At 48.3% G+C, this 22,821-nt stretch overlaps 1 protein-coding gene across 2 annotated transcripts in view; it reads right to left on the bottom strand.

Moving 5' to 3' along the window:
- Window positions 1–9,638: 9,638 nt before the first annotated feature.
- The window catches only part of PSMC3IP (PSMC3 interacting protein), a 140,485-nt gene continuing 127,302 nt past the window's right edge, over window positions 9,639–22,821 (bottom strand). For both annotated transcript variants that reach the window (XM_030221922.1, XM_030221923.1), the window contains exons 6-8: window positions 12,998–13,051; window positions 11,997–12,056; window positions 9,639–9,792 (exon numbers count right to left, since the gene is read on the bottom strand). In XM_030221922.1, the coding sequence (XP_030077782.1) occupies window positions 9,736–9,792; window positions 11,997–12,056; window positions 12,998–13,051 (171 nt within the window). In that variant the 3' untranslated portion in view covers window positions 9,639–9,735. The remainder of the gene's footprint in view (window positions 9,793–11,996; window positions 12,057–12,997; window positions 13,052–22,821) is intronic.

The raw sequence follows: 22,821 nt of genomic DNA, 5'->3' as shown, positions 1-22,821 counted from the left end.
TTAAAGAGGCCTCTAGCCGTTTGTCTTGCATATCTTTAAGTTTCACACCACCTTCCACTGGAAGAAGTCGTCTTAGTGACCGCCGTCACCCTAGGTAGAGCAAATTACTCTAAACGGTCCGCTGAAACCAGATAGCTTCATGTACCGGAAAGGCCTTACTAGCCATCTTGGGGTTGACCGCCTGAGAAGCCGCAACCTCAGGGTCCTCTATATTCAGTGCTTCCAGCGCCTGAGAGATAAAGGAAGACAACTTCTCCTTATGGAAAATCCTCACGGCGGAAGGGTCCTCCGGTTGGTCAGTGAGGACACTGCCCTCCACGTCCTCTACCCCCTTCTGCTCCGAGAGAGCCACCACGGAGGGTGCTGCAGACGACTGTATGCAGGACCCCTCCTTAGACCCCCCCCAAAAGCCTAGGCTTTTTGAGGGAGGAGAAATCCTCTGGGGAAAACCCCCAAATCTCTTGGTTACCCCCAGACCCCACTGAGAGGATCAAAGGCGGAAGCTGTCGCAGCCACGTGGGGGGTGGGCAAGGCCCTTTTCAACAAAAACGCCTGATGAGTAGCAAAATAAACTCTGGCCAAAACCCCTCCCCCGCAACGGAGGTCGCAGCCATGGCACCTGCACCACCGCCCACAGTGCCTGATGCCCCCCCCCCCCCGACTCCCCTACCAGCGGAGAAACTTTGCCCAAAACCGCTACCGGAGACGGCTCCGCGACCGTTCACAAAATGGTGTGAGAATTGCCAGGCTCCGGGCGGGAAAGCATGCTCTCGGGGGGGGGGGGGGGGGGGGGCACAGCTCCATCGAGTCCCGCCAAATCAGCGCACCCCGTACTGCAAAGGCCCACCGCTGAACGCCGTTTCCCACATCGGGAACTGCGTTTTACCGCCTCCGCTGCCATCACCTGCCCCCGAACAAGAACCCTGCAGGACACTCCGCACCGGGAAAGCGCGGGAACTGACAGCTGAGCCGAAGAAAAAAACTCTCCGACTCCACTTCAAGGCAGGCTCACACAATCAGGCAACAGGACTCAGACAGCAGTAACACAAACCTGTCTCAGCAAAAACACACTTCCCTGTGCTTCTCTGTTTCTCTTTTAAATAAATTCTATGGTTCTCTTGGTTTCTGCCTCCTCCCTAAAAAAAAAAAACAGGGAAGGAAAGGAACAGCAAAAGCCTGTTCAGAGGGAATTTGAGGTGCAGCAGGGATCCAGCAACTGAGTATGCTGCCAAAGGGGACACCACCAGTCCGCCACCCCCGGCTCAAACTTGCCACCAGCCCAGGAGCAGCCTCAGAGGCCTTGGGCCCAGGAGCTGCAGAAAAGCAGTCCACCACCTGCTGAGATAGAGACATACTAACTGAGGAAGGAGCTGGCCGTCTGGCATCACTGCCTTTGATTTATAGTAGTAGTAGTAGTTTGTTTATCTCTTATCTCCACCTGCTGGTAGGCGGACTTAGGCCCAGATGCACTAAACGTTTTTCATCGTTAAATGAGCCCTTAAGGAAGAATTTCCTATCCTTTCCATGCACTAAAGCCTATTTTTCGACGGCAGTAGCAGCTAACGAAACTGGAATGCAAATGAGAAACTACCATTGAAATGTAGACAATTCGGAATGCACTAACTATACCGACGATAGCAACGATTCACTTACCACCAGAAATTTAACGTCAGCTCAGACCTGTCGTTAAAGCCTGAGCTGTCATCTCCCCACTGCCCCCTGCACGATGAAAAACCAAATTGCTGGCATGTTTTAAAAGAAAAGTGGTTCCCTGCTTCCCTGTGCCTAAAATAAAAAAGGAAACTAAATTAAAAAAGGATCAGGAGGGGGCAAAGGCGCTCATCAGCAGCGTCCTGTATGGACGGCCTGGCCTTGCCTTGCTTGCCCCCCCCCCCCCCCCCGAAGTCCCCGCTGCTCCGTTTGTGAAATAAAAGCTTTTAAAAATGAAACCTTTGCAGTTGCTGGGCTCCCCCTCCCTTCCTGTGTCTCTCTTCTTTAGTCGGCAATGCTCCGCCTCCTGCCCTCCTCCACCTCCGTGCCCCGCCCCCCCCGATTTCGTCCCCACCGCTCCCCCCTCCCCCCCCACCGGACCCCCCCTCCACCATAATGGCCGGTGCAGCGCCTCTCACCTATGTTTGAAGGCGCTGCACAGGATGGATCAGCTATTCTTTAGCTCTTCTGTCTCCTCCGATGTCTCCTTTTTCTTCCTGTGTCCGCCCTCCTCTGACGTCAGATAGCTGACGTCAGAGGAGGGCGGACACAGGAAGAAAAAGGAGACATCGGAGGAGACAGAAGAGCTAAAGAATAGCTGATCCATCCTGTGCAGCGCCTTCAAACATAGGTGAGAGGCGCTGCACCGGCCATTATGGTGGAGGGGGGTCCGGTGGGGGGGGGGGAGCGGCGGGGATGAAATCGGGGGGCGGGGCACGGAGGTGGAGGAGTGCAGGAGGCGGAGCATTGCCGACTAAAGAAGAGAGACACAGGAAGGGAGGGGGAGCCCAGCAACTGCAAAGGTTTCATTTTTAAAAGCTTTTATTTCACAAACGGAGCAGCGGAAACCTCGGGGGGGGGGGGGGGGGGGGGGAAACAAGGCCGTCCATACAGGACGCTGCTGATGAGTGCCTTTGCCCCCTCCGATCCTTTAATGTTTGTGGAGACATGCAGGGGAAAGTGGGGAGCCACGTGTTTGTGTTTTCTTTTTTTTCTTACGTTTCTGGCATGCGCAGAGCAGCCAGTATAACGCTTGGCTGCTTTGCACATGCTTTATGAGCCGATTACCGACGGGGATTAGTGCATCGTTCTTTCCAATACCGCACCAAACTTTTTGGGGCTGTGTTTTTGGACCATGCTTCGTTATTTGAGATTCGGTAAAGGTTTTTACGTTTCTGATTTTTTTACGTTTGCTTGATGCATCTACCCCTTAACCAGTTCCTGGATTCCCATCTGCTGCAAGTGACAAGGAAGGTAAAATTATGTATCATACCTGATAATTTTCTTTCCATTAATCATAGCTGATCAATCCATAGACTGGTGGGTTGTGTCCATCTACCAGCAGGTGGAGATAGAGAGCAAACTTTTGCCTCCCTATATGTGGTCATGTGCTGCCGGAAACTCCTCAGTATGTCGATATCAAAGCTCCATCCGCAGGACTCAGCACTTAGAGAATTACACCCACGAAGGGACACTCTGCCCAGCTCACCACCGCCGAAACGGGGGAGGGGAATTAACCCAGCTCATCCCCACACAAGTGGGGGAGGGGAATCCGTCCAGCTCATCCCCGCGGAGCGGGGGAGGGACACCACACCTGCCGATGCGGGGGGATCTGGCTTATCCTGCAACCGCAACCGCGGGAGGAGCTGACTGACCCTAACACCGCCGAAGCGGGACAGGTACAAAGCTGCCCTACAACCGCACGAAGCGGGAGGGAGTGCCGGCAGAATTTTAAGTCTCAATCCAGCCCCGTAAAACGGAGGGGAGAGGAATGCAGCAGCTCACTGTAACACAAACTCGTCTCAACTCTTGAAGAATCCAAGTGAAAAAACTTGAACACGAAGTCTTACTGAAGTAACTGAAGACTAAACTTGAACCTGAAATGCAACCAGAATAAAAACAGTACAGATATCTGGGAGGGGCTATGGATTGATCAGCTATGATTAATGGAAAGAAAATTATCAGGTATGATACATAATTTTACCTTCCATATCATCAAGCTGATCAATCCATAGACTGGTGGGATGTACCGAAGCAGTACTCACCCAGGGCGGGACACTGAAATCCCTGACCTCAACACTGAAGCTCCAAACCGGGCCTCCGCCCGTGCAGCCACAGTCAAACGGTAATGCTTGGAGAATGTATGAGCCAAAGCCCAAGTTGCCGCCTTGCATATCTCTTCCAAGGAGACGGATCCGGCCTCTGCCATCGAGGCCGCCAGAGCTCTCGTGGAGTGAGCCTTCAGCTGGATAGGCGGCACCTTCCCCGCGGCCACATAAGCCGCTGCAATGGCTTCCTTGACCCATCTTGCCACTGTAGGCTTAGCAGCCTGCAGACCCTTACGAGGACCTGCAAACAGGACAAACAGATGATCCGATTTCCGGAAATCATTGGTCACTTCCAAGTATCTGATGATGACTCGTCTCACATCCAGATATTTAAGAGCAGAGTACTCCTCTGGGTAGTCCTCCCTACGAAAGGAAGGGAGACAGAGCTGCTGATTCACATGGAAGCGAGAAACAATCTTGGGCAGAAAGGAAGGCACTGTGCGAATAGTCACTCCTGCCTCAGTGAACTGCAGAAAAGGCTCTCGACATGAGAGCGCCTGGAGCTCGGAAACTCTTCTGGCTGAAGTGATAGCCACCAAAAAGACTGCTTTCAACGTCAGGTCTTTCAGAGATGCCCTCGACAAGGGTTCAAACGGTGGCTTCTGCAATGCTCTTAGCACCAGGTTGAGATTCCACGCAGGCACCACTGAGTGCAGAGGAGGGCGCAGGTGATTAACTCCCTTGAGAAAGCGCACCACATCTGGCTGCGAAGCCAGGGAAGCACCCTTCAGGCGGCCCCTGAAGCAAGCCAGAGCCGCTACCTGGACTTTAAGGGAACTGAGCGACAGGCCTTTCTCCAGACCTTCTTGCAGGAACGCCAACACTGAAGAAATTGGAGCAGTGAAGGGAGAAAGTGAGCCTGCTTCACACCACGCTGCAAAGATACGCCAAACCCTGGCGTAAGCAGTAGAAGTAGAGCGCTTCCTCGCTCTCAGCATAGTGGCGATGACCTTGTCTGAGAAGCCCTTCTTCCTCAGACGCTGCCACTCAATAGCCAGGCCGTAAGACCAAAGGGGGAGGGATCCTCCATCACCACGGGACCCTGATGTAACAGGCCCTGCTCCACTGGCAGCCGCAGAGGATCGTCGACTGAGAGCCTGATCAAGTCCGCATACCAGGGACGTCTGGGCCAATCCGGACCCACCAGGATTACCCTGCCGGGATGCTTTGCCACCCGGTCTAGCACCCTGCCCAACATGGGCCAGGGCGGGAACACATAGAGGAGCTCTTGGTTCGGCCACTGTTGGAGAAGAGCATCTACTCCCAGGGATCGAGGGTCCCGTCCTCTGCTGAAAAAGCGCGGCACTTGGCAATTGGCCGATGACGCCATCAGATCTAGGCTCGGCTGGCCCCAGCGCTTCGTGATGTCCAAGAACGCCTGAGCAGATAGCTGCCACTCTCCGGGCTCCAAGGTATGGCGACTGAGAAAGTCCGCCTTGACATTCATGACTCCGGCAATGTGGGCCGCTGAAAGCTGCTCCAGGTTCGCTTCCGCCCACTGGCAAAGATTCATAGCCTCCTTGGCTAGAGGGGCGCTCTTGGTACCTCCCTGGCGGTTGACATAGGCCACAGCCGTGGCATTGTCCGACAGGACCCGTACAGGCTTCAACACCAGTACCGGGATGAACTCCAAAAGCGCCAACCGAATGGCTCTGAGTTCCAGGAGGTTGATAGACCACTTTGCCTCTGCAGGAGACCAGAGCCCCTGCGCTGTCCTTCCCAAGCAGTGGGCTCCCCAGCCCGACAAAGAGGCGTCCGTCGTGACGACAATCCACTCTGGGGTCACCAGAGGCATTCCCGCAGACAACTTGTCTGTCTGCATCCACCAGCTCAGCGCCTTGCGCACTGCTGGATCCAAGGGAAGGCGCACAGCATAATCCTCCGACATCGGAGTCCAGCGCTGCAGCAAAGAGTGTTGAAGTGGTCTCATATGAGCCCTGGCCCAGGGCACTACTTCCATCGTGGCCGTCATAGAGCCCAACAGCTGCACATAGTCCCAAGCCCGAAGAGGAGAGGCTACTAGGAACTGGTCCACCTGAGCCTGAAGTTTGACAATCCGATTGTCTGGCAGGAACACTCTGCCCACTTGGGTGTCGAATCGAACTCCCAGGTACTCCAGGGACTGAGTCGGGCGCAGCTGGCTCTTCTCCCAGTTGATGATCCATCCCAGGGAGCTCAAAAGAGCAACTACCCGGTCCACAGCTTTGCCGCACTCTGCATAAGAGGGGGCTCGGATCAACCAGTCGTCCAGATAAGGATGGACTTGTACCCCTTCCTTTCGTAGGAAGGCCGCGATGACCACCATTACTTTGGAAAAGGTCCGCGGAGCAGTAGCCAACCCGAATGGGAGGGCTCTGAACTGGAAGTGTCGTCCCAGGACTGCAAAACGCAGAAAGCGTTGATGAGGAGGCCAGATGGGAATATGCAGGTACGCTTCCTTGATGTCCAAGGAGGCCAAGAACTCTCCTGCCTTCACTGCCGCTATAACAGAGCGGAGAGTCTCCATGCGAAAGTGCCGCACTTTCAAGGCCCGATTGACCCCTTTGAAGTCGAGGATAGGCCGGACAGAACCTCCTTTCTTTGGTACCACAAAGTAAATGGAGTAACGTCCCTTGCCAAGCTGACTTTCTAGCACCGGAACGACCGCGCCCAGGCGGATCAGATTGTCCAAGGTCTGCTGCACTGCCACAGCTTTGACCGGAGACTTGCAGGGAGAGAGTACAAACCCGTCTCTTAAGGGTCGGCAGAACTCTAGCTTGTAGCCGTCTCTGATGACTTCCAGCACCCACGCGTCTGAAGTTATTGTGGTCCACTCGCCCAGAAACGAGGACAGCCGTCCTCCAATCTGCACTGGGGCATGGACCAAGGTCCCGTCATTGGGTACGAGACCCTGGGGAAGGACCGGAGGGAGCACCTCCGGGACGGCGGTCTCTGCGAAAGGAATGCTGCTTGGGGGAGAAATTCCTCTTGAAGGAAGAGGGGGCAGAGGAACCCGACTTGCCCGGGCGGTACCGACGGGCTTCCTGCAACCATCCTCTGTAGGTACCGGGACGAGTACTAGCCCGAGCCCGGACCTCTGGTAATTTCTTGCCCTTAGACGTGCCGAGATCGGTCACGATTTTGTCCAGCTCGACCCCAAAGAGCAGCTTGCCTTTAAAAGGCAATCTAGCCAGGCGGGATTTAGAGGCGTGGTCAGCAGACCAATGTTTCAGCCAAAGCCACCGCCGTGCAGAGATTGTCTGAGCCATGCCTTTAGCTGAGGCCCTCAAGACATCATACAGCAAGTCTGCCAAATAGGCTAAGCCCGATTCCAGGGCCGGCCAATCAGCCCTCAAGGAAGGATCCGAGGGGGAAGCCCGCTGCACCATAGTCAGGCACGCCCTGGCCACATAGGAGCCGCAAACTGAGGCCTGCAAACTTAAAGCAGCCGCCTCAAAGGACGACCTTAAGGCCGCCTCCAATCTTCTGTCTTGGGCGTCCTTTAGGGCCGTGCCACCTTCCACCGGCAACGCCGTTTTCTTAGTCACCGCAGTGATTAAAGAATCCACGGTAGGCCACAGATAGGCCTCACGTTCACTCACAGCCAAAGGATAGAGGCGGGACATAGCCCTAGCCACTTTAAGGCTCGCTTCCGGGACATCCCATTGAGCCGAAATTAAGGTGTGCATGGCATCATGCACGTGGAAGGTTCTAGGCGGGCGCTTCGTCCCCAGCATAATGGCAGAGCCAACAGGGGCTGAGGGAGAGACGTCCTCCGGAGAGGAAATCTTCAAAGTGTCCATGGCCTGTATCAGCAGGTTGGGCAAATCCTCTGGGCTAAAAAGCCGCGCTGCAGAGGGGTCATCCGCTCCATCCGAGCGGGGATCCGTCTCCTCCAAGGAATCCGCAAAGGACCGTTGGGAGACCTCAGACACGCTGCCCTCATCTACATCGGAGGAGACAAAGTCCTCCAAGGCCTGGGAATCAACCCGAGGGCGTTTACCTCTGGGAACCTCAACCTCTTTACCAGACGAGGGAGCAGGGGCAGCGTTTTGCATGAGGAAGGCCTGATGCAGCAGCAAAACAAACTCGGGGGAGAAACCCCCCAGACTGTGCACTTCCGCAGCCTGGGCCACAGCCCTAGCCGCACCCTCAATCGGCGCTCGCAAGAGCGGGGGAGAGACATGCTGCGCATCCAAAATGGCGTCTGGCGCGACACTCCGCGAAGGAGCCGCGCGGGAAGAACGGTGCTTAACTTTAGCCGCTTTTGTGCCGTCGCCCAAATTAAGGGCGTTCATGGCATTAATGTCTCCAACCTCAAGGGCGGCCCACGAAGAAGCCGTCCGAGCCGCGTGGCCGGCCAAGATGGCGGAGGCGAGGAGCGGGGGATGGGCATTTATGGCGGGAAAAACCGCCACGCCGGAGGAAGGACCGGGACATTCATCGGTCACGAAACTGTCACCCAACAAGGGCGAATCAGGCTTTAAGACCCCCGCATCCCCTCTAGAAGCGCTCAAGCGATCCGGGGAGCGACCCTTTGCGCCCTCGCCCTCCGACACCATATGCCACGAGGAGAAGAATCGGGGAACCCCCTGCCCGCTATAAAAAGGTAAAAATTACCTGCTTGCCGCTCCGAGCTGCAACGACCTGGTGTCCCAGTGAGTAGCTGCAATGAACGTTTAAATAAACGTCGAAATAAACGCCTTTAAAGACGTTCAAATTTTTTTTTTTTTTTTTTTAACGGAGCCAGCGGGAGGGGGGAGAAAAGGAGGGACCTGGCACCACCAGGTTTGCACTTGCTCAAAAGAGCCCTCAACCCCAGGCACTCAACAAAACCTAAAAATTAGGCTTGGAGGCCTAGCCAGAGCTGCTGCTGTGTGTGACCACCACCTGCTGAGATAGAGAACATACTGAGGAGTTTCCGGCAGCACATGACCACATATAGGGAGGCAAAAGTTTGCTCTCTATCTCCACCTGCTGGTAGATGGACACAACCCACCAGTCTATGGATTGATCAGCTTGATGATATGGAAGTTGTGATTTGCAGTATACCAAATCAACTTGAAACTTCTTTCTAGTGTCCTATACATTTTAAAATAAAAAGGGCTGATTTTTAGTTTCAGTAGGAAACACTTTTCTTTTAAATCTCTCTGCTGTAAAAACAGTGCAAAATACATATGTAAATAAATGTTTATTTACAATAGTTTTTTTTTTTTTTTACATTCTATAGGGTAGAGAAAACAAAACATTGAGTTCATTTCAACACTGGTGATATGCAGTCAAATGTCTAAAGCTGATATATTTCAACAAAAATCTATTGATGCTGTAACCGGATGCTTCCTTACCAGTTTTGTTTTTCTGGAAGGGGTGAAAGTATTTGTATTAGAGAATTAAAGCTATTTTTTGTTGTTTAAGTAAGTAGGCAAATCTGTACCAAATTATATTAAAAGGACCTTATTGCCTGTTCTTAATGCATTAGGAAACTAATATGAGGGTTATTCCACAGTCCAACAGGCAGCAGTAATAAAAACAGGAAGTTAGATCTCCAGGAGGATGTGATGTTTATCCAATCTTCAGTCCAACTTGAGGAAAGATGGAAGCACTGGAAACTCCTGCACCTAAATGCTGCCCAAATCGAAAATGAGGAAAGCAGGAAAGTGCTGACCATTTTATTTTCTCTGTTTTTTTCTGCCCAATTTTTGAGGAGGGACATCCCACCTGTCACCATCTTCCACTGAAAGCACTGGACAAAGCAGTAACAAAGGCACGAGGAATTCTCAGGCCGAACGTCCCCCACCTACCCTGCTTTCCTTAAATGGTCTTAATATTTAACACTACACGTGCTTTACAGTACTAGTATCACCTTATACATTCCCAGTCATGCAAAAAAGTGAGATTTGGACACACTGCTCCTGCCGACGAAACTTTCCCCGCATTCTCACACATCTGGCAGAGTGACCTTATGGTCTTCATCTGTTTCTATTCCAACTTCCTCCTGTATTAAAACAAGAAATGCTTTATTCATGTCCGTGTTGGGAAATGGCAGTACGGTTTTAAATCTCTCTATATAAAAGGCAACACCAACGTTCTATGAAGCCTCCAGCCGGAAGTGTGAAGGGGGCGAGATATCCGGTTTCCCTATGAGTGTCTGCCCCGCCCTCTCTGTAACACAGTCAGTGAAGGAAAACAGCAGAGCACGAAATCAAATTGCTGGCTCTGTAACAGTGAAGGACTCAGAGGGGGGAGGGGAGAGAGGCCAGAGGGCAGGGACACACACACTCCCACATGCACACAGAAGAAAACATTGCTAGCCCCCGTTAAACAGCAGAGCACGAAATCAAATCGCTGGCTCTGTAACAGTGAAGGACTCAGAGGGGGGAGGAGAAAGACGAGGCCAGAGGGCAGGGACACACACACTCCCACATGTACACAGAAGAAAACATTGCTAGCCCCCGTTTCATTTGCATCAGAAACGGGGCTTTTTTACTAGTACTATATAAAATGCTCTGTCATGCACAGGAGATAGACTTAATTTAAAAGTAGTGTGTGTCTGCACTGGGGAGGGGTTGCCAAAGTCTACCTCAAGTACCTTGGCCCAGATGCACTAAACCTTAACGACCCTTTAACGAAGAAATTCTTAACCGTTGCATGCATTAAAGGCCTTTTTCCGACGAAGCAAGCAGCTAACGAAAACGGAATACAAACGAGTAACTGCCATTGTAATGTGGACAATTCGGGATGAACTAACAATACCGACGATTACACCGAATCATTTACCGCGACTATTAAACGTATGGTCAGAGCAGTCGTAAAGGCCTGAGCTGTCATCTCCCCGCTTCCCCCTGCACCTTAAAATTCCAAGCTGGCACGTTGAAAAACAAAATAAACAACACAAACATGTGGTTCCCCGTTTCCCTCTTCCTGAAACGAAAACAAAATCAAAAAAGGACAGGGAGGGGGCAAGGGCGCTCGTCAGGAGCGTCCTGTATTGACGGCCTTGCCCCTGCCCCCCCCCGAGGTCGCCGCTGCTCCCCGCTTCCGCATGTATTAAATAAACAACCAAAGTTTAGCAGCCCCGGTCCCCCTCCCTTCCTCTCTCTGTTTTTCTCCTCCCACAGCTCCGCCTCCCGCCATCCTCCCCGTGCCCCGCCCCCCTGAGCTCGTCGCCGCTGCTCCCCCCTCTACCGGACCCCCCCCCCTCCGCTTTACCGGCCCGCGCAGCGCCTCTCACCTCTGTGTGAAGGCGCTGCACGGGCAAGAACAGCTGATAGGCAATCAGTGCTGCCTTCTCAGACGTCCCCAGAGGGATGTGGGAGCTGTTGGAGAAGGAGAAAAACAGAGAGAGGAAGGGCGGGGGACCGGAGCTGCTAAACTTTGGTTTTTTGTTTTTATTTTTTATTTAATACATGCGGAAGCGGGGAGCAGCTGCGACCTCGGGGGGGGGGGGGGGGGGGGCAAGGCCGTCCATACAGGATGCTCCTGACGAGCGCCTTTGCTCCTTTTATTTTCAACGTGTTTTTTTTTGTTTTGGGTTTTGACGTTTGTGGCATGCGCAGAGCAGCCAGCATAACGCTTGGGTGCTCTGCGCATGCTTTACGGGCAGATTAACAACGGGGATTACACTTCTGTAATGCATTCGACTTTCAAATACCAAACCGAATATGTGGGACTTCTGTTTTTAGTGCATTCTTCGTTTTTTCAACTTCGGTAAGGACTTTTACGTTTTTGATTTTTTAACGTATGGTTGATGCATCTGGGCCCTTGTTTGATGTACGACTAGACTATAGTCCCTAATGGTTCCTTAAAGAATGCACAAACTGCCTGGTGTAAAACCACTGCAAACCTCTGGAAGCAGAAGCAAACTAGATCACTCAATATGAAGATGCTTTGCCTCTCTTTCTTCCTAGTTTTGTCTAGTTATTTAAACAGAGAATCAGACATACTTGATAAAATATTGTAAAACTACCAAATGGACAAGTCAAAGCTGTTTTTATCCAACTTAGAGATTTCTAAAAAAAATATGCCAAAATCCCCATCCCCCATCTGTCTTGCTTTTTACACTATTACATTCCTCTAAGCTCCTCAGTGGTAATTAAGGGTTTAGAAAAACCTTTCGCACAGAGTCTCCTTAATAAATACAAGTAGTAATAATTATTAATTATCAAGATACCTTAAAAGGTTATAAAAGCATTTACTTACAAAAAACTGTTTCTTGCTCTTGGGATAGCCTTCAAGAATTGCATCAAATAAATCTGTTGCCTTGCAAAACATTAAAAAAAAAAAAAAGCAATGCACAATTAATTCACAGGAAACACCCAAGTCAGTTACTCTTCCCTTCTCACAGCTAACAGTAGGGCAGTGACCGTCATTCCTTTTTCAAGCAGAGGCCACTTTGGCAAACACACATCAATAATAGCTCCACGACTACCAGATAAAGCAGCCAGCGCCCTGGGAAAGGAGGAAGGTCCCACTTCATTGATGTGGCAAATCTGAAGATTCAGGAACATTCAGAGCAACCCATGCAACTGAAAGGAAGTCTGTTCATCAAACTCTCTCCCCTCCCCCAATACATAACTCTCCTTCAACCCAATTCAGCCAGTCTCAACCCCACCTCTCCTACCAGCATCTACCATCCTGTTCCAGCTCTATGCCCAAACTCTTGTACTTTTCTCACTATCACAAAACTTGTACACAGGTTCAGGCAACATGGAGCGAAAGTTCACCAAGAGCTATGCTATCCAGAGGCTGCATGAGCTCTGAGCATCCAGACGTAAAGAAAGATTGCATTGCGGAAGAGAATGAGAGCTGCCAATGGCTCCTGGGCCTTACGATGGAGTATTTTGATTCAAGGCAGAGTCAGTCACTGCCTCTGTCCTGTAAAAATCACTTGAGATGTCTTACTACATTTAAATTTGGTTCACAACACACTTAAATGACTTTCATGTCATTCTTCTGCAGGGCTCTCCAACTAATATTTTAAAGGCAGAAAGTAACCCAATCTATGCAAATGTAGCTTACAGTAAACAAAAATCTATTGGCTAGGCTAAAAATCTTAAATTTAATCCCCTGAAATGTAAATTGTGAATCCTAAAGCTTACAGAGCTTCCCCAAAGGTAAGCCATAATGCCCCATACCCAGAGTCCTAAAGATGCTGCTAACAGATATATGCTTTAAACACAACAATTAAAAAGCATGATTACCATTCTCTTTCTTTTTCTCCATTCTTTACAATACAGGTTCCTTTCGTTGTATACCTACAAAATAAAAATTCAAAGAAACCCATGTAAATCAGCCTTTCAAAGTCACTATACCACTGACAACAGCTTTTGCAAGGCGAAGATTGGAATTTCTTTACATACACAACAGGGATGTGCACAAGGCAAACATTTTTGGTTCATCTGGCCCTTTGAGTCCATTTTTGGGCTTTTTTCAATTTCATTTTAAACATCCGTTTTAATTTTTTAAAATTCACTCACACAATTAACATATGTTAATTTGTAGGTTAAAGTGAATTTAAGTTGATTTTGCACACACTAAGGGCCCTGTTTACTAAGATGCACTAACGTTTTAGTGCATGCTAAAAAATAGCACGCTAACCATACAGACGCCCATAGGAATATTATAGCCATCTACACAGCGTGTGCTAAAACCGCTAACACGCCTCTAGCGCAGTTTAGTAAACAGGGCCCTAAATAAGGCATAGTGATGAACTGAATTTGCTATGAATGGACATGCCTAATACATAACAGCACATGCAGGGGAATAGTTCTCAATAGAAATACAGAACAAAGACCTTGCAAAGGAAAATCACACTCGGGAGACAGCGAAGGTGAAACGAAGATGCTGTATGATCTAGAAGATTTATCGAAGATTCATAAAACAGCACTACAACTCGACTCGACTCGAGTTGTTGTGATGAAATGTATCAAATATTATTATTGTATTACATATAAAAAAGGCACGAAGCGCTGCTGGTAGCGCCGCACGTCCTCAGCAACTATGATAAAAATCTTAAGACTTGTGATGCTCAGTTCTCACCTCCCAGAAAGCTGTAAATAATTATTCAAATTTCATATCCTTTACACACCAGTCGCTGTTAAACTGTGCCACCGAACTGGTCTCACCTTTCCATACCCTATGAAAGATTTGAATTCATCCTTCTTTCCTCCCACTGACCTTCCTATTTCCCGTTGGCCATGCCATTTTCATGCTTTGCTGCTCTATGTAAATTGTACATTCCCATCTCTCCAGCACATCATTTAATCCCATTAATGCATAAGGAGTAGCGTTTCTACTACGGACAAAAGCAGTCATTCCTGCCACCAACATCAGAACAGAAGAATCCTACTCTATGTCACAGTATTTCTCAGCAGAGGGCTGGCCATGTGTCCAGGATTTCCTGCCCTCATTCCATTGTTCTTGATAGTTTGATTTTATTTCCTGAAGGGAGGAATCAGAAAATGTGCCAGACACCTGGAGACCTCCAGCCGGCTAAGGAAGATATTGTTTGTACAGTAGAATTTAGGGCCTCTTTTACAAAGCCGTGGTACCGATTCTCATTCAATTCCTATGGACTTCCTCATTTACCGTACTGGAATCGCTAACGCAGCTTTGTAAAAGAAGCCCTTGGTTTGTGAAATCTCCTCAGCTTGCCTCAGTGATTTTTGCACTCTGCCCCCAGTATTGATAGCCTGTGATATTGCTTTACTGACCTCTACAAGTACTATTGAGTGTATTTTTATCAATATGGATTTCAGCCATTTGTAGTCCTCTCGCTCTCTGCCTGTGATGTTTTGCCTTGCCGTTTCATGCCATTTCTCGCTATCCTCTAAAGCAGTAGATAGTTAATCTTTGTTTCTGCTTCAGAGACTGTCCCCACTTGGTATCAGTCTATCTGTACTAATCTGATGTCTTTGTCTCTCTGGTTATACTCAATAGGTCTGTTTGGGGGCTGACTTCTCTGTATGGCATGAGATGAAGATGAATATCCCACAAAGGCTGGCACTGGACCCTATCCTTTTTAACATCTGTCTGTGCATGTTATGTGCTTTATCAAGATTTTTTGAGGTGCCTTTTTGGTTCTCTTACCTTTTACTACTACTACTACTATTAAACATTTCTATAACGCTACTAGACTTATGCAGCGCTGTACAAATTAACATGAAAAGACAGTCCCTGCTCAACAGAGCTTATAATCTAAATTGGACAGACGAACAGACAGCTAGGGGTGGGGAAATTGCAGTGGTAGGGGTGATAAGTGAGGGTGTTGAATAAGAGAGTCATGGTTAGGAGTCGAAAGCAAAGAGGTGGGCTTTAAGCCTAGACTTGAAGACAGCCAGAGACTGAGCCTGATGTACTGGCTCAGGGAGTCTATTCCAGGCATAGGGAGCATAGAAGGAACGGATCCAGGAGTTAGCAGTGGGGGAGAAGGGGGACGACAGGAGACATTTACCCAGCGGGGAGGAGTGTAGGGAGAGATGAGAGCGGAAAGGTACCGAGGAGCTGCGGAATGGATGCACTTGTAGGTCAAAAGGAGAAGTTTGAACCGTATGCGGAAGCGGATAGGGAGCCAGTGAAGCGACTTGAGGAGAGGGCTAACGTGAGTATAGCGACTCTGGCGGAATATAAGACGCGCAGCAGAGTTTTGGACAGATTGAAGAGGAGATAGATGGCTGAGCGGGAGACCAGCGAGAAGCAAATTGCAGTAGTCTAGGCGAGAGGTGATAAGGGTGTGGGTAAGGGTTTTGGTAGCGTCCTCGGAGAGGAAAGGGCGAATTTTGTTAATATTATAGAGAAAGAAACGACAGGTTTTGGCAATCTGCTGAATATGAGCAGAGAAAGAGAGAGCGGCGTCAAAGATGACTCCAAGGTTGCGCGTAGACGGGACAGGGAGGATGAGAGTATTATCTACTGAAATAGAGAATGGGGGGAGAGGAGAGGCAGGTTTAGGGGGAAAGAGGAGAAGCTCGGTTTTGGTCATGTTTAGTTTCTCTTAGCTTTTGACTGCAGATAAAGAGCTGTTTCTTTCCAATATGGTTTCAGGCTATGACTAGCTGGCTAGGAATAGACTGACAGTCAACCTTCATAAGACAGAGGTAACAATCCTGAAACAGTATGGTAGACCAAGACCTGTTCTCAGAGGGCTGTGTTCGCGAGGAGCTAACTAAAACAAAAGTAGATAAAGCGATGGGGCCTGATTGGATACATCCAAGGGTGCTCAAGGAACTCGGAGAAGGTCTGGCGTCTCCGCTGACAGACTTCTTCAATGCTTCCTTAGAGTCTGGAGTGGTCCCTTTGCACAACAGTGGAAGTAGGGAGGAGGTTAGGAATTACAGACTTTTCAGCCTGACCTTGGTAGTGAGTAAACTAATGGAAACGCTTCTAAAGTGGAGGATTATGAGGTTTCTCGAACTGAATGGAGAGGTGTGGTAGCCGTGTTAGTCCACTTTTAAAGGTAATCAATAGAAATAAAACATGGAAAAGAAAATAAGATGATACCTTTTTTATTAGACATAACTTAATACATTTCTTGATTAGCTTTCGAAGGTTGCCCTTCTTCGTCAGATCGAAAATAAGCAAATGTTCGTAGATGACAGTATATATAAGTGAAACATCAAAGTATTTCAGTGACAGTCTAACAGGATGGGGGTGGATAGGCGAGAGACAGGGAGATATGCATGGAATGAACTGAATGGAATGCAGGACCCGAGGCAGCATGGATTCGCTAGAGGCAGGTCGTGTCAGACAAATATGACAGATTTCTTCGACTGGGTGACCAAACAGTTGAATGTGGGAGGGGTGCTAGATGGGGTGTACTTAGATTTCAGCAAAGTCTTCGACACAGTTCCGCACAGGCAACTCATAAATAAACTGAGTACCCTTGGTATGGGACCTAGAGTAACTGGGTTAAAAATTGGCTGACTGGAAGGAGACAGAGGGTAGTGGTAAATAGAGCTTGCTCTGAAGATAGGGATGTTATCAGTGGAGTACTGCAGGGTTCGGTCCTGGGGCCGGCTCTTTTAACATCTTTGTCAGCGATATTATGGAAGGGCTGTCTGGTAGTGTGTCTCTTTGCGGATGATACCAAACTCTGCAACAGGGTGGACATCCCGGAAGGTGTGGATGACAAGAAAAAGACCTAGTGAAGTTTGAGGAATGGTCTAATATTTGGCAACTAAGATTTAATGCTAAAAAATGCAGGGTCATGCACTTGGGTCACAAGAATCTGAAGGAATGGTACAATATAGGGGGTGAAGTGATTCTGTGTACACAGGAAGAGTGAGACTTGGGGGGATTATGTCTGATGACCTTAAAGTTTCCAAACAGGTAGAAAAAGTGACGGTCATACTTGTACATAAGTACATAAGCACTGCCACGCTGGGAAAAAAAACCAAAGGTCCATCAAGCCCAGCACTCTGTCTCCGACAGCGGCCAATCCAGGCCCCAAGAACCTGACAAAAACCCAGAATTTAATAACGATCAATGGACTTTTCCTTCAGGAATCTGTCCAGACCCCCTTTAAACTCAGCAAGGCCAGCTACCGTCACTACCTTCTCCGGCAATGAGTTCCAGAGTCTAACCACACGCTGAGTAAAGAAAAACTTTCTCCAATTTGTTTTAAACCTACCACATTCTAATTTCATCTTGTGTCCCCTAGTTCTATTATTGTTAGAAAGCGTAAACAAACGCTTCACATCTGTCCGCTCTACCCCACTCATTATTTTGTAGACCTCTATCATATCACCCCTCAACCGCCTTTTCTCCAGGCTAAAAAGAGTCCTAGCCGTCTTAACCTCTCCTCATAAGGTAGTCGTCCCATCCCTTTTATCATTTTCGTCGCCCTTCTCTGCACCTTCTCCAATTCCTTTATATCTTTTTTGAGATGAGGCGACCAGAACTGAACACAATACTCCAGGTGTGGTCGCACCATGGAGCGATATAACGGCATTATAACATCCTCATGCTTGTTTTCCATCCCTTTTTTAATAATACTCAACATTCTGTTCGCCTTCTTAGCCGCCGCAGCACATTGAGCGGAAGATTTCAACGTTCTATCCACGATGACTCCCAGATCCCTTTCTCGGTCTGTAACTCCTAAAGCGGAACCTTGCATGACATAGCCATAATTCGGGTTCCTCCTTCCCACGTGCATCACTTTGCACTTGTCCACGTTGAACTTCATCTGCCATTTGGACGCCCAATCCCCCAGACTCACGAGATCCTCTTGTAATCTTTCACACTCCTCCCGCGACGAGACGACCCTGGATAACTTTGTGTCATCTGCGAATTTAATTACCTCACTAGTTACTCCCATCTCAAGGTCATTTATAAATATGTTAAAAAGCAGCGGTCCCAGCACAGACCCCTGAGGGACCCCACTAACTACCCTTCTCCATCGAGAATACTGACCATTCAACCCTATTCTCTGCTTCCTGTCTTTTAACCAGCTCTTAATCCATAATAATACACTGTCTCCGATCCCATGACTCTCCAGTTTCCTTTGGAGTCTTTCATGAGGCACTTTGTCAAACGCCTTCTGAAAATCTAGATATACAATATCCACCGGCTCCCCTTTGTCCACATGCTTGTTCACCCCCTCGAAAAAATGCAGTAGATTTGTGAGGCAAGACTTCCCTTCACTGAATCCGTGCTGACTTTGTCTCAGCAGCCCATGCTTTTGTACGTGCTCCGTAATTTTATTCTTAATAATAGCCTCCACCATTTTTCCCGGCACCGACATCAGACTCACCGGTCTATAATTTCCCGGATCTCCTCTGGAACCCTTTTTAAAAATCGGCATTACATTGGCCACCCTCCAATCTTCCGGTACCACACCTGATTTTAGGGATAAATTGCATATTACTAACAGCAGCTCCACAAGTTCATTTTTCAGCTCTATTAATACTCTGGGATGAATACCATCTGGACCCGGCGATTTACTACTTAGTCTTTCCGACTCGTCCGCTTCAAATACCTATTCCGGCACCAGTATCCCTCCCAAATCCTCCTCGGTGAAGACCGAAGCAAAGAATTCATTTAATTTCTCTGCTACAAGCTTTGTCTTCCCTGATCACCCCTTTAACACCACCGTTGTCCAGCGGCCCTACCGATTCTTTAGCCGGCTTTCTGCTTTTAATATACCTAAAAAACGTTTTGCTATGTGTTTTCACTTCTATCGCTAACTTTTTTTCAAAGTCCTCCTTAGCCCTCCTTATCTCCTTTTTGCATTTGGCTTGACATTCCTTATGCTTTATCTTATTGTCTTCCGTCAGTTCCCGTCTCCATTTTCTGAAGGATTGTTTTTTGGCTCTAATAGCTTCCTTTACCTTACCATTTTGCCACGCTGGCTGACGTTTGGTCTTTTTTCCTCTTTTTCTAATACGCGGAATATATTTGTCCTGTACTTCTAGGATGGTGTTTTTGAACAGCACCCACGCCCGATTCAAGTTTTTTTACCCTTTCAGCCGTTCCCCTCAGTCTTTTTTTCACCGTTCTCCTCATTTTATCGTAGTCTCCTTTTTTAAAGTTAAACGCTAGTGTATTTGATTTCCTGAGTTCACTTGCTTCGTAGCCAGTATCAAAACCGATCATATTATGATCACTGTTATCAAGCGGCCCTCGCACCGTTACCCCCCCCCCCCCCCGAACCAGATCATGAGCCCCACTAATGATTAAGTCTAGTATTTTCCCTTCTCTCGTCGGCTCCTGAACCAGCTGTTCCATGAAGCCGTCCTTGATTTCATCAAGAAATTTCACCTCCCTTGCGTGTACCAATGTTTCATTCACCCAATCTATATCCGGATAATTGAAGTCACCCATTAATACTACATTGCCCTTATTATTCGCTTCCCTAATTTCCCTTGTCATTGCCGCGTCTGTCTGCTCGTCTTGGCCAGGCGAACGGTAGTACACTCCTATCACCATCCCTTTTCCCTTTTCACATGGAATTTTAATCCACAAGGATTCCAGTCGGGGTTTTGTCTCCTGCAATATTTGCAGCCTATCTGAGTCAAGGTTCTCATTTACATACAGCGCTACCCCTCCTCCAATCCTATCCACCCTATCGCTGCGATATAATTTGTAGCCCTGTATGACTGTGTCCCATTGGTTATCTTCCTTCCACCAGGTCTCAGAGATGACTATGATATCCAGTTTTTCATTGTGCGCAATGTACTCCAGCTCTCCCATCTTATGCCTCAGGCTCCTGGCATTTGCGTATAGACATTTCAATGTATGCCGCCTGTTCTTTTTTTTTTTGAAAATATCTTTATTATTAGAAGAAAAGACATGTAACATTTGAACATCACATTCCGGCTCAATGAAGCCAACTATTTCCAATATTTCCAATATCTAGCAGCCGATAATAACCTATGAATACAATGAATACATTGACTACATGTGTCAGCTAACAAACCTTATTGTATAACCTTAACATAATACAACTTTCAAAATGAGGCCATTTTAAACATAAATATATCTCCTCTGCCCTTCCCTCTAACTTTTTAGTTTATACCCGTCTAACCCCCACCCCCCTCCCCGCTCCTGGAGATGCCTTCTTTGCAGAATACAGTACCTCAAACAGCTTCCATAAAGAACCATATGCCTGACCTCTCCCTCCAGTGGACTTACTGCGTTCCGTTTCCCATCTAGCCATCTGCAGCATTCTAGTCCACCACTGGTTGATAGCCGGCGGGTCTTCCAAAATCCAGTGTGCTAATACCGTTTTTCGTGCCAGCATCAGCGCTACACATACAAACCGGACCTGAGATGGCTGCAACCCCTGTTCTCGCAACTGAGACTCATCCCCCAACAGCAAAATGGCATCATCTGTAAGGGGTATAGAATCTTGGGCAACATAACCATTTTTACTAACGCTACACGCCCCAATAAAGAAAGGGGCAAATCTCTCCATCTGTGGCACAGTTTTTTAATGCCATCTAGCTTGTCCTGTATATTGCGACGATATACCACTCTCATATCCGCGTGCAAATACACTCCTAAATATTTTAAAGTTCCGGTCGACCAAGCTAAGGGAAACGTATGGAGCTGCCTACACGCACAAGGGGAGGACACCGGCAAAGCCTCGGACATCAAAATTAATACATAGACCAGAGAAAGACCCAAATTGGACAATTAAGTCTATAAGAATAGGAACAGTCACGGATGCTCTATCTAGATATATAAGCATGTCATCTGCAAACAGATTAATTTTAAATTCTTGGGATCCCATTTTAATTCCCTGAACTTTGTCCGTCTGTCGAATTTTGATAGCAAAGGGTTCTAAGGACAGCACAAATAGCATCGGGGAGAGCGGGCACCCTTGCCGCGTGCCCCGCTTTAAGGAAAAGACAGATGACAATGCTCCATTTATTAATATCTGAGCTGTGGGATGGCTATATAAAGCGCGGATTCCTCCTAAGAAAGCTCCCATGATACCAAATTGCGGTAACACCCAAAATAGATAGTCCCACAAGATCTTATCAAATGCTTTTTCCGCGTCCAAACTTGTAATGATCGCATCTCCAGGTTTGCCCCCCCCCCTTTCTGCAACACTGTCAAGGCTCTCATAATATTGGAAGATGCATATCGGCCTGGCACGAATCCCGCCTGATCCGAGTGAACCAGGCCAGGTAAGACCCTCCCCAACCTATTTGCCATAATACTGGCAAAAAGCTTTATGTCTTGATTAAGGAGCGATATGGGCCTGTAGGAACCCAGCAATTCCTCATCTCGCCCAGGCTTAGGGAGTACCACTATGTGTGCATGTGTAAGTCTACCGCCCGCCTCCCCAGTTGTGCAGAGATGATGACATAATTCTTGAAAAGGGGGTCCTACGTTGGCACCTAATATCTTATAAAATTCAGGCCCTAGGCCGTCCGGACCGGGGGCCTTAGCCAACTTAAGGCGTTTCACTGCCTGAAGTACTTCCTCTCCCTTCACCGGCGCATTTAACTGATCTCTCTGCTCCTGCGATAACTGCGGTAAAGGAAGATTCTGAAAAAATAATTCCCGCTGGGTCCGATCTGTCTCTCCTGCATTATACAGTGCCTGAGAGAATTTGACAAACTCTTCCTGGATGCCCTCAGATGTGGCCACTACCTGCCCTCCAGGAGATCTCACCTTCGTTATGATTTTTTTTGGCCCCTCTGCCTTTTACCAGGGTCGACATCAATCTCCCCGCCTTATTCCCCCATCTATACAAATTAAATTTATACAAGCTGATATCCTGAGCCGCCCGCGCATTCAAAATATCATTAATTTGCCGGCGAGTGTCCAAATATTCCTTTTTTTATCTCGTCTTCCCTCTGCCGTACATGCCTCCCCCTCAACTGTTGCAGATGGCTCGATAAGGCAATTAATCTACTATTACGCTCCCTGTTTAATTTTGCCCCATAGGCGATATGCCCCCGCATCACGGCCTTCCCCGCTTCCCAATAAGTTATAGGGTCTACTGATTCCGGGTCATTTTCCATTAGATAATTGTCCCACATCTTCAACAAAAAACTACGAAACTCAGGCTCCAAATACAACGTTGGATTCATACGCCACATCCTTGATGCACTGCCTTGGTGCCACTGGATGTCTGCCCAAATCAAACAATGATCCGACACTGCCCTGTCCACTATATCTGCCGCCTGCACTTTCGACATAAGGGTTGCATCAACTAGTAAATAATCGAGCCGTGCATATACCCCATGTACCTGAGAAAAAAAAGTGTAGTCATATGATTCTGGATGTAAGATCCGCCAGATATCCAGGAGCCCTAGCTCTTGTACTAGAAAGTTAATCCCTTTATCTTTCCATGCTGGAGGCCGCGGCTTTGCTGACTTGCAATCTATCAAGGGGTCTGCAGTAATATTAAAATCTCCCCCCAGCACCAATTTGTACCCACTAACTGATACCAAATGAGCTAAAAGACCAGAAAAGAAAGAGTGGGAATATACATTTGGCGCATATATGGAGCATAAGGCCACCCTCTGCCCTGCAACTTCTCCCCACCATATGACAAACCGACCCTCTGGGT

Source organism: Microcaecilia unicolor, chromosome 12 (genome assembly GCF_901765095.1).
Source record: "Microcaecilia unicolor chromosome 12, aMicUni1.1, whole genome shotgun sequence".
Classification (NCBI taxonomy): Eukaryota; Metazoa; Chordata; class Amphibia; order Gymnophiona; family Siphonopidae; genus Microcaecilia; species Microcaecilia unicolor.
Note: the sequence above shows the minus strand (reverse complement) of the source record. Positions and strands in the feature narration are given on the sequence as shown.